Source organism: Cornus florida, unplaced genomic scaffold (genome assembly GCF_030987335.1).
Source record: "Cornus florida cultivar Cherokee Brave unplaced genomic scaffold, ASM3098733v1 CherokeeBrave_3.0.0_Hap2_Chr02, whole genome shotgun sequence".
Classification (NCBI taxonomy): Eukaryota; Viridiplantae; Streptophyta; class Magnoliopsida; order Cornales; family Cornaceae; genus Cornus; species Cornus florida.
In genome coordinates this window covers 16,155,368-16,166,576 of record NW_026775572.1, presented here as the reverse complement: position 1 = coordinate 16,166,576, position 11,209 = coordinate 16,155,368, and the positions used below count along the sequence as shown (strand labels likewise).

The 11,209-nt window shown below is 38.8% G+C and overlaps 1 protein-coding gene across 1 annotated transcript; it reads left to right on the top strand.

The window, feature by feature from the left end:
* Nucleotides 1-258: 258 nt before the first annotated feature.
* LOC132295709 (peptidyl-prolyl cis-trans isomerase-like) lies at nucleotides 259-10,861 on the top strand. Its single transcript, XM_059794001.1, has 3 exons — nucleotides 259-423; nucleotides 609-664; nucleotides 10,233-10,861. The coding sequence occupies exons 1-3, from the start codon at nucleotides 259-261 to the stop codon at nucleotides 10,675-10,677; spliced, it is 666 nt and encodes a 221-aa protein (XP_059649984.1). The 3' UTR covers nucleotides 10,678-10,861.
* The last annotated feature ends 348 nt before the right edge of the window (nucleotides 10,862-11,209 follow it).

Genomic DNA, 11,209 nt, shown 5'->3' with positions numbered 1-11,209 from the left:
GGCAGAGGTGGAGGTTCACAGCAGAGGCAGATGCAGTCTGCCATAATTCAGTCAAGGTTTCGACCGCTACCACCACCTCAGCCGTCTCAGCCAGTCATGTCAGGCCAGAGTTCTGGATCGGGTTGGGGAGCTTCTTCGAGTGCACCCACTCAGCAGTCTGGCTATCAGGCAGGTAGTTCTCAGGGGTAGAGGACCCAGGGTCGCGTGTTTGTACTTACTCCAGTCGAGTCACCATCCAGTCCTTCAGTTGTCAGGGGTATGTTTCTTGTGTCCCATTCTTGGGCACGTGTATTGTTTGATTCTGGTGCTTCTTATTCATTCATTACTTCATCATTTGCACGGGCATTGGCTTTGGAGGTCAGTCAGTTAGACAGACCACTCTGTGTTGACACACTTATTGGGGATTCAGTTACTCTTGGTAGAGTTTGTAAGAGTTGTTCCATCACGATTGCCGGACGTGTTTTGAGTTCGATTTCATCCTTCTCGAGATGACATGATTTGACGTCATTCTTGGGATGGACTGGTTGTCGTCCTTCAGAACTGTCATTGATTGCTTTAGGGGCAAAGTTTCAGTGTGTACCCCAGATGGGGATTGTTTCTGTTTTAAGGGAGATCGGTGTGATCCTCTCACTCATTCATTCTATGGTGTTAGGGGTCGGGATCGGTAAACGTTCTTTTTGGCTAGCCTTTTCGCCGATGATGACGTTGAGTTTTATGGGGTTAATTATCTAGCAGTTGTGCGTGATTTTCTGGATGTGTTTCCAAAGGACTTGACTAAGTTGCCTCCACACCGAGAGGTGTAATTTGCTATTGATTTGATGCCTGGTACCGCGCCAATCTCTGAGGCACCGTATCGTATGGCACCGATTGAATTAGAAGAATTGAATAAGTAACTTGACGATTTGAGAGTGAAAGGCTTCATACGACCGAGTGTGTCACTGTGGGGTGCACAGGTCTTGTTCGCTAAGAAGAAAGATGGTTCTTTGAGGTTGTGCATTGATTACCGGAAGTTGAATCATACCACCATCAAGAACAAGTATCCTTTGCCAAGGATAGATGATTTATTTGATCAGTTGAGGGGAGCCAGTTGTTTTTTGAAGATTAACTTGAGGTCAGGTTATTATCAGTTGCGGGTTAGAGAGGAGGATATTCCAAAGACTGCTTTCCGTACACGGTATGGACACTATGAGTTTCTTGTTATGCCTTTTGGTTTAACTAATGTGCCGGCGGCATTCATGGATTTAATGAATCGTGTCTTCCACGATTACTTGGATCAGTTTGTGGTAGTTTTCGTGGATGATATTCTTGTGTATTCACGGACTCGGGAGGAGCACGAGGTCCATTTGAGTATAGTGTTGTAGATTCTACGGGAGCACCGTTTGTACGCCAAGTATGAAAAGTGTGAGTTTTGGCTACAAAAGGTGAAATTTTTGGGACATGTTGTCTCGAAAGGTGGGGTTTCAGTTGATCCTTCAAAGATAGAGGCAGTTTTGAATTGGGAGCAACCCAAGAATGTCTTTGAGATCCGGAGTTTCCTTAGCCTAGCGGATTATTATCGGAGATTTGTGAAGGATTTTTCCCGTTTGGCAGCTCCTATGACCAGATTGACCCGGAAAGGGATCAAATTTGCATGGAATGAGGCATGTGAGTCATCATTTCAAGAGTTGAAAACAAGGTTGACTATGGCTCCGGCGTTGGTGATATCTGAGCGTGGCTTGGGTTATGTGATCTATTGTGATGCCTCACGAGATGGTTTGGGTTATGTACTGATGCAAGATGATAGAGTAGTGGCTTATGGGTCTTGACAGTTGAAGACTCACGAGCTTAACTACCTTACTCATGACTTAGAGTTAGCGGCAGTCATGTTTGCTTTGAAGTGTTGGAGACACTATTTGTATGGTGAGAGATTTGAGGTGTTCTCGGATCACAAGAGTCTCAAATACCTTTCTCCCAAAAGGACTTGAACAACAGACAAAGGCGATGGGTTGAGTTTTTGGAAGACTATAACTTTAATTTGCAGTATCATCCGGGTAACGCAAATGTAGTAGCTAATGCTTTAAACCGGAAATCTCATGGGACTTTGGCTAGTTTAGCCATTCGGAAATAGAAGATGCTGGAAGATTTGGCTGAAATGGGATTGTATTATTTTGATGATGATGATGATGGCAATGAGTCAGCATTCTTGTTTAGTCTCGTGGCTCAACCCACTCTTGTTAGACGGGTGATTGAGTCACAGAGACATGATTCAGATTTGGATGCCATTTACACTTTGATCTCCAGTGGCGAAACCGTGAAGGATTGGACCTTACATACAGTTGGAGGTCTACGGTTTAGGGGTTTGTTGGTTGTTCCCACAGTTTGTCGTGAGGACGTCTTACGGGAGTTTCACACTTCCCACTTTGCAGTTCATCCGGGTGGTACCAAAATGTATCACAATCTGAGACGTCAGTATTGGTGGAATGGAATGAAGAAGGATGTTGCACAGTTTGTAGCTAAGTGCCTTACCTGTTAGCAGGTGAAGATCGAGCACCAGAGACCAGCTGGTTTATTACAGCCATTGCCGGTAGCGCAGTGGAAATGGGAGGAGATTGCAATAGATTTTGTGACGGGTCTTCCTAGGTTACGGAGGGAAAATGAAGCCGTATGGGTCATTATCGATAGATTGACCAAGACGGCTCACTTCTTGCCTATTAAGGTAACAGATGACGCAGAGGCACTCAGTGTACTTGATGTAAAAGAGATTGTGAGATTGCATAGAGTTCTAGTGGCTATTGTGTCGGATAGGGATGCTAAGTTCACCTCAAAGTTCTGGGAAGGACTTCAAGCAGCGTTTGGCTCAGCGTTGCACCTTAATACTGCATTCCATCCATAGACGGACGGCTAGTCGGAGCGTATCATCCAGATCTTGGAGGATATACTTCGAGCCTGTGTACTTGACTTGGGTGGTAGTTGGGAGGATCACCTTCCACTTATTAAGTTTGCCTACAACAACAGTTATCAGACGAGTATTCAGATGGTTCCATTTGAGGCGTTGTATGGTAGACCTTGTAGATCTCCTGTCTGTTGGACTGAGGTGGGCGAGACAGCCGCCTTAGGACCCGACATTGTACTTGAGACTACCGAGAAGTTGAAGCTGATCAGGCAGAGATTGTTTACAGCTCAAAGTCGACAGAAGAGTTTTGCAAATAAGCGAAGACGACCACTATCCTTTGAGGTGGGAGACCACATTTTTCTTCGGGTTTCTTCACGGAAAGGGTTGATGAGGTTCGGGAAGAGTGGCAAGTTGTCGCCATGATTTATTGGACCTTTTGAGATCTTGGACCGTGTAGGAGAGGTTGCCTACAGACTTGCTTTGCCACCGCAGATGGACAGAGTTTATAATGTTTTCCACGTATCGATGCTACGAAAGTACGAGCCGGATCCGTCTCACATTTTGAGTTGGGTTGATGTGGACATTGATGAGGATGTTTCTTACGAGGAGGGACTAGTTCAGATCCTTGACACATAATAGAAATTGTTGAGGAAAAAGACAATACCGTTGGTAAAAGTTCTTTTGAGGCATTACGGAGTTGAGGAGGCTACTTGGGAGCTTGAACAGGAAGTCCGCTCCAAGTATCTAGAGTTGTTTTCTTCCTCAGGTATGACTTGATTTCGGGGATGAAATCTTTTAAAGTTGGGGAGAATTGTTTGTGAGATAAATATATATAAATAAATATATATATATTAAAGTTATAAAGTTATTCCTTTTTCTCAAAAGTTGGTGGGCCCCACCAACATATTAACACACAAAAGGCCATAAGGCCATTTCATGACTCAAATGTTTCCTTTCTTTCTCTCTGCTGCATCATTTCCCCTTTTGGCATCTCACTTTGTTTTTTTCTTTTTGCAATCTCAAAAGCTTGATCTAGCTTTAATCTTTTGGATTTTGGTAGAACATTGTGAAGCAAAGTTGTTGAGCTCGTCAAGGCCGTCAATTTGATAGGAGCCAGGGAGTTCGAAATTATTATTTGGTGCACTCCAGGGAGTTCGAAATTCTATGGTTCTTGGGCTCAAATTGGGGGTTTTCACTTCCATTGAGGTAGGGGTGCTCTAATCCACTAATTCTTGCATTTCTTGTGAATTTTTCCCCTTAATTTAACTTAAGAATGCTTATTTTTAAATTTTTGTGATTATGTTTATTAGGGTTATTTATATTGATGGTGATAAATGTGTGTTATGTGCTAATTGGGCTTATTAGTATGATAATTTTTAACTTGTAAAGAAGCATGCTTAGTGTTAGTTTGTTATTCATGATTTTTAATTGCTAGGACAATTTATGTTATGAGCATGGAAATGAAATTGTGAATTGTATATTTAAATTACTAGTAAAATGTGAAATGAGAATATGAGTTATCCATTTTTAGTAACTTACTAATTTATTGAAAAATGTATGTGGAACTTTATGGTTGAATTGATGAAATGAAGCATGAAGCATTCATGCATCCATTTGGAAGAAATAGGGGGAAACATGTTTTAAAAAAAAAAAAAAAAAAATGAATTTGTTCTAGTAAAAATCTTGGAAAAATATATGTATATATATATACATATATTTTTAAAGGAGTTTGCGAAAACCGGACGCCTAGGAGGCGCCTAGTGGTCCGGGATGTTAATGTAGTCTAGAAGGGAGTATGGTTGAACTAACTAGGCCGGATGCGACGCCTTGGAGGTGCCTTGTGGTCGTGGATAGTTAGTCAACCCTCCATTCGTGACGCCTTGGAGGTGCCTTGGGTCGGATTACACTAACGGTTTTGGAAATTGAAACGGAAATGTTTCAGAAAATGGGGAGTGACATTTGAACATTGTACTTCATGACATTGTGGTAAACTTATGATTGGTTGGTATCTGTTACATACTTGTTATTGTATTTAAGAATGTGCGTTTCCCTATAGCATGATCCTGTTCACTTTTTATCTATTCATTGTATGGATTCACGGGGATATAAGAAGTGTGTCTTAGAAACTTCCTACTGAGCTTATGCTTATCTCGTTATTTTTAACATTTTTTCAGGACACGGAAAAGGGGTGGAGGGCGAAGATCCACCACAAGTTTAGACTAGCTTAGAGATCTATTTTATTTTGCTATCTTTTGCTATCTTTTGTATTATAACTTTAATATATATTTTGTAAATGTAATCTTAAATATTTTGTGAAACTTTAGTTTAGTTGATATAATGTTGTAAGCTATGGACTTTAAAATTTTAGCTCTAATTATGGACTATAACTTGATGTAACGGATGTGTCCCTTGTTTGGATGAGATGGAGGAACGGGACTTTTGTATGTATGTAACCATTTTGGGAATGTAGTATAATATATGAATTGTGCGTTGGGACAGGATAAGTTAGATTTAAGGTCAGTGAAGCTATTGCATTTATTTTTGTATTTCAACAGATTGTTTAGAGACACTTTCTGCGGAGGTCATGCCAAATTTTTATAGATTTTATTATTATTTTGGTATCTTTACGTGTCGTTACAATTCTATAAACAATTCAACTTATGATAATTTAGAAAATTCAACTTATGATAATTTAGAATAGTTTTAAGTTAGAGAATCCAAATCCTTCAAAAACATGATAATATTATTAATATTTTTTATTTTTAGACATTTTTCAATAATCTAATTTATAAAGGATTTAGTTCTCAGAACTAATGTACCAATGTCAAATCACCCTCCTTAATTTGCCAAGAAAAAAAAAAAATGAGTGATGCTATACGGCCCGACTATTGTTTACCCGAAAAAAATCGACTAAACACGTGTGAGTCGTTGATTAGCACAACCTTGGGAACACATTTTCTTCAATCTCCGTACTCTTGATCCGGTATAATACACTAACAGAAAAAGTTTCTGCCTCCAGTAATGGTGCTTACAGCAAAAGACCTTGCCGATCTGATCGAGCGACCTCGTGTATAAGGTGTATTTAAGAGAATTTTACTCGTTTGGAGTTTGGAGCCACTGATCTCTGATGTAGTTCTTCCTTGCAGTCGCCGGACTCCTTGCTCGAAGTTCAGTTCATCGCCGCCCTCATCATAAGAATTGTTCTGAGGGATGGGTTGGAAAGGGACAGAAATTTAATTGGTTTCTTATACCAGAATTGGTTTTGAGGAATGAATTGAAAACAGATGAGCTTTGATAGACAAAAATTGAATTGTTTTTTAAGAAGATAGAGAAAAAGAGAAACCTACCCGGCGAGAACACTAGCGGTTGCGGTGGAGTTGGAGAAGACGAAGGCCGAAGCTGGCCGGAACTGGAACTGATTACCCACGTGATGAAAAAAATTAACGAACAAAAACAGGGAAAGCCATGATTCGGAAGAATGTGATAGAGTGAACAAACACAGATAAGAAAGTTTAAAAACAGGGAAAGCCATGATTCGGAAGAATGTGAAAGAGTGAACAAGCACAGATAAGAAAGTTTTAAAAAATTGAAAATTTGAAGATATAGGGGGAGAGAGAAAGCAGAGGAGTCAGAGAAAGGCCACGAACGTATCATCGTCGAAAAAATTAAGAAGGTAAGGAAAAAGTTTGGTCAAAGAAAACTAATAGTTTAGTGCCGCGTGGATGTCGGTTTTTTGTCGGTATAAACTTGTTGTCTGTGTGATGCCCCTCGATTCTAAAGCCACGGGTGATCAAGTCCGAGCACAGATCCAAGGGATACCAAACAATTAATATGTAAACAAGCAAGAATAAAACTGAATTAAGAATAAAATAATAATGTGCTGAAAGAAAACTAAAATAAAAATCCTCAAACCTTAAATAATAAATTAATATAATTTAAATCCGTACAACTCGGGAATCCACCTAGTGGACCTCTAATTCCAAATCTTTAAATAAATTTACAGAATTAAAATCCAAAACCAAAATAGAAAGGAAATCCTATGTAACTGGAAGAGTGAGTGTCTGTATCTGCATCAACACGATCAAACTCTAAACCTGGTACTGACGAATACCTAAAAAATAGGAGTGGGTCAGCCCCACATGCAAGTTCCAATCTATTACAATCCGCACATAAATCTGATACGCAGATACATCCTAAATAGCTTGGCAATATCTACAATAGTCCATATATATATATATACACACACACATACACTATAGGATGTTCACTAACTTATAACATAGTTCAACTTGGGTAGAAGGTGACATATAAAATACATTTTTCAACGGCCAAGTATCTAGACTTACCAGGGAACATTAGCTATATCTAGCTACTCAACCTTTGCAATATACGCACCCTAACCATGATCAGGAGGCTCAAGCTCGTATCACAGTACCATAAATATATATATAAATTCCTTCCTAGTGCAGAAAGATAAAACAAATATCCATTATGTCGTTCAACTGTTTTAGTTGATATGACGTGCATCCATGTAGGATTTAACTGTTTTAGTTAATTTATTCCGTATGTATGAAGGGGTAGAACTTAGCTTTTTGATATGTCACCGTCCCATACCGGTACATATAATGCAAGTGATCCACAAATGATGCACATTCATTAAAACATCAAACATATCCAGAAACCAGTATAACAGAAATCAGATATTTTTAAAATCCTATCATGTATCCAGTATATGATTATAATCATAAATCCTTCTTTTAAATTGTTAAAGTAATGATAAACAATTTAAATTATCCAATTCCATACAATTGATCGAATATAAATTTTAACAGTTCATCGATTAACATCCATAGCACAATATAATGACAAACAGAGTTATAACTGAGCACATTACGCTAGACTACCAAAACTACCTCCATACTAGTCCAGTTCGTTTGCTAAAACAAAACTAGTAATCACAACCTACACCATCCTTGACGGCATGACAAGTAATGCTTAAATTACATGACATCCCTTTAATCCTCACTATAGATCATGTGTTTGATATAACGACACTCAGAAATCTACACGGAGTACATCTTATGAACCCCAAAAGCATTCCCATACAAGTTCATTTAGTTCGCTAAAGTAAAACTAGCAACTAAAACTCCTACAACTCCTGTCGGCATGCAACCTATCAGTTAGAATTACATGATGACCCTAACCACAGCATAAACAACCTTCTTGGAACTGAAACATGTCATTTATATCATTTGGTATAAAATCCTAACACTGACCTTTATAGCAGTTCATTTAATTTGCTAGCCAACCAACGATTCCAGTTCTCCTTCCTTCTTGACAGCATTGAACATTCATATTTTAAAATTTGTGTTGTCCATTCCCATGACCTGAATTAATACATCCTAGGTCTTAAACCTGTTCTGTACACCATTTAAGAACCCCCATGAAACTCCAAAATTATCCTTTTGCCCCTGAAGTATCGAAAAAATACCAGAAATACCCCGGAGGGGTTTCTGTTCAAAGGAGCAGGCTCCCCGCCATGGGAGCCGGCTCTCCCTCATGGAGAGCTGACTCTACCTTCTTGGGAACCGGCTCCCTCACTTAGGGAGCCGGCTCTCTTCCCCTGAGAGCCGTCTCTACTCCATTGCTTCGTCTTTGCTTCGTCCAGTTGCCGTCTGTGCTTCCGGCGAAGTCCAGTGTTCTATCCCAAACCTTATAGCATTCTTAGAGTTCTATTTATGTTCCTAAATTCCTAGAAACCCTTCATAAACCTTTGTGATTTAATTGACTCAAACCTTACGGCATAACAAAACAATTTATACCAGAACCATAGTTTCAGTTAACAAAACAAATGAATAATTTAGGGTCAGATTACATGCATCAATATTCTATTTTAAAGTTTAATTTACATCCAAACCATCCCAAAAACTCCTCACATTCCTTTATGAATTAGTTTACAAGAGTTTAATACATAACCCAACAGTTTATGCAAGGAAAACAAACTTCAGGTATTTATACGTTAATCAGTTTACAGTCCGGCAAACATGCATCGAACATCAGTTTTTAAAAATTGAATTAATTCCTGGAGACTATATAGAATGTACAGAACACAAGTTTAAAGGAAAGGAGTAGACTGAAACTTGCCTCACGATTCCGATTTGAAACCTTAAGCGTCGTCTCTAAGTTTCAGAATTCTCCAAGTCTGTTTCCCCTCTGCTCTGCTCCCAGTTCCCTTCCTCTATTGCTTCTTGGTTCCATCCAGAAGCAACCCCTCTGTTCTTCCTCCAGTCTTCCTCCTTTAGCCTCACAGAAAACACCCGAGACCCTCTCTGTTTCTCTCAAGACCAGTCTAGAGCCTCTGTTTTCCTTCTCACAAATATTACGTGAGTAGGATTGTTCCCAACCCTAGCAGACTTAAAAGAATATATATATATATAGACGTCCCAAACCCTAATCTGCGTAACTCTATATCTAGCGGGTTTAAGTTAAAACCTAATATAAGTCTGCGTCCCTACTATATAAAAATAAAACCCTAATCCTATATCATATACAAGACCAAAAAAAAAATTTAATCTAGACAACTAAACAATTAAAATTAAACAATTACTTTAAAACAAATACACAATTAAAATTAAAAAATTACCTTAAAACAAATACACAATTAAAATTAAACAATTACTTTAAAACAAATAAACAGGTAACTTAGAATCAAGAACAAACACACAATTAATTTAAAATAAAGAAACAATTAAACAATTACGCAAATGAGCACATATATCACATAATGAAATAAAAATACAATAAAATTAAATTTAAATTCCCATTGTTTCCTTTTGAAAACTAGGGGTATTACAGTCTGGTCCGGAGAGAGTGCTAGCGGTTGCAGTGGAGTTGAAGAAGACGAAGGCTAAAGTCGACCGGAACTGGAACTGATTACCCCACGAGATGAAGAAAATCGACGAACAAAAACCGGGAAAGCCATGATTCGGAAGAATGTGGAGAGTGAACAAGCACAGATAAGAAAGTTTTAAAAAATTAAAATTTTGAAGATGTAGGAAGAGAGAGAAAGCAGAGGAGTCAGAGAGAGGCCACGGGCATATCATCGCCGTAAAAATTAAGAAGGTAAGGAAAAAGTTTGGTCAAAGAAAACTAATAGTTTAGTGTTGCATGGATGTCGGTTTTTTGTCGGTATAAACTTGTCGTCAGAAATATTATTTTTTTAAAAAAATTAATACGGATTGGTATTATTAGTATAAGTAAATAATAAAAAAATAAAAAAGAATGTCTCTTTTAAGAAAGCGTGACAGTTCAATTTGTGAGATTCACGATTTTTCAAAAGTGACACTTTTTTGGGACAAAGAGATTATATTAACTTCCAAGTCCTCTGCATCGGCGAGAAAGGCGTCGGTAAGAGTGGCAAGCCTTTGCACTACAAAGGCTCCAGCTTCTACCGTGTGATCCCCAGCTTCATGTGCCAGGGCGGCGACTTCACCGCCGAAAATGGCACCGGCGACGAGTCAATCTATGGCTCCAAGTTCGCCGACGATAACTTCGTCAAGAAGCACACCGGTGCCAGTATTCTCTCCATGGCGAATGCCGGCCCTGGGACCAATGGATCGCAATTTTTCTTCCGCACGGCAAAGATCGAGTGGCTGGACGGAAAACACGTGGTATTCGGGAAGGTTGTGGATGGGATAGACTTGGTGAAGTCGATCGAGAAAGTTGGATCCAGTTCTGGAAGGACCTCGAAAGCAGTGACCATCACTAACTGCGGTCAGCTTTCTTGGACCAGCCTTGATCTTTAATCGTTATCTGTGATATATGTGATCCAGTGTCTTTCTTTGTCACTTTTAGTTTTCAAGAGTGATGTTTCTAGGATTTATATGTGGGGTGTATGGTGGATCCATGGATCTTTTGTGTTGAGATGGATAACCTTTAAATAAGATAGGTTTTACTTTGTCTACTCCATTTCTACCATATAAATATAGATGTTGGCTTTTATATCAATATGATTAAATTCTTTAGACAATTAGGTGCTTCCATAATCCATACCATAATTGCTTAGTAGATTTTCTTCCCAAATTTTCTTTTCCTGCATTTCTTTTCCCATTGATACAAAGAAAAAAAAATCAAAGGCCTGATAGTCTTTTTAATTTGTGGATAGATTTGACAGTTTCCTTTTGAGATTGAATACTGTTAATGGGTAAAATTGTAAAATGCATTCTTCCAAAATCTGATGTCTCCCTGACTCCTCTAACTCATCTTTGGATATATAGGCATACTATTCCTTAGTAAACAAGTACAATCCAATCAAATGTAAAGTTAAAATTACTTCTC

Coding starts and splice junctions, on each gene's coding strand:
- LOC132295709 (XM_059794001.1), top strand. CDS start 259: ATGTTTCTTGTGTCCCATTCTTGGGCACGTGTATTGTTTGATTCTGGT. Junction 424..608: donor ATTCAGTTACTCTTGGTAGA/GTTTGTAAGAGT, acceptor TTCTGTTTTAAG/GGAGATCGGTGTGATCCTCT. Junction 665..10,232: donor GGTGTTAGGGGTCGGGATCG/GTAAACGTTCTT, acceptor TTTGGGACAAAG/AGATTATATTAACTTCCAAG.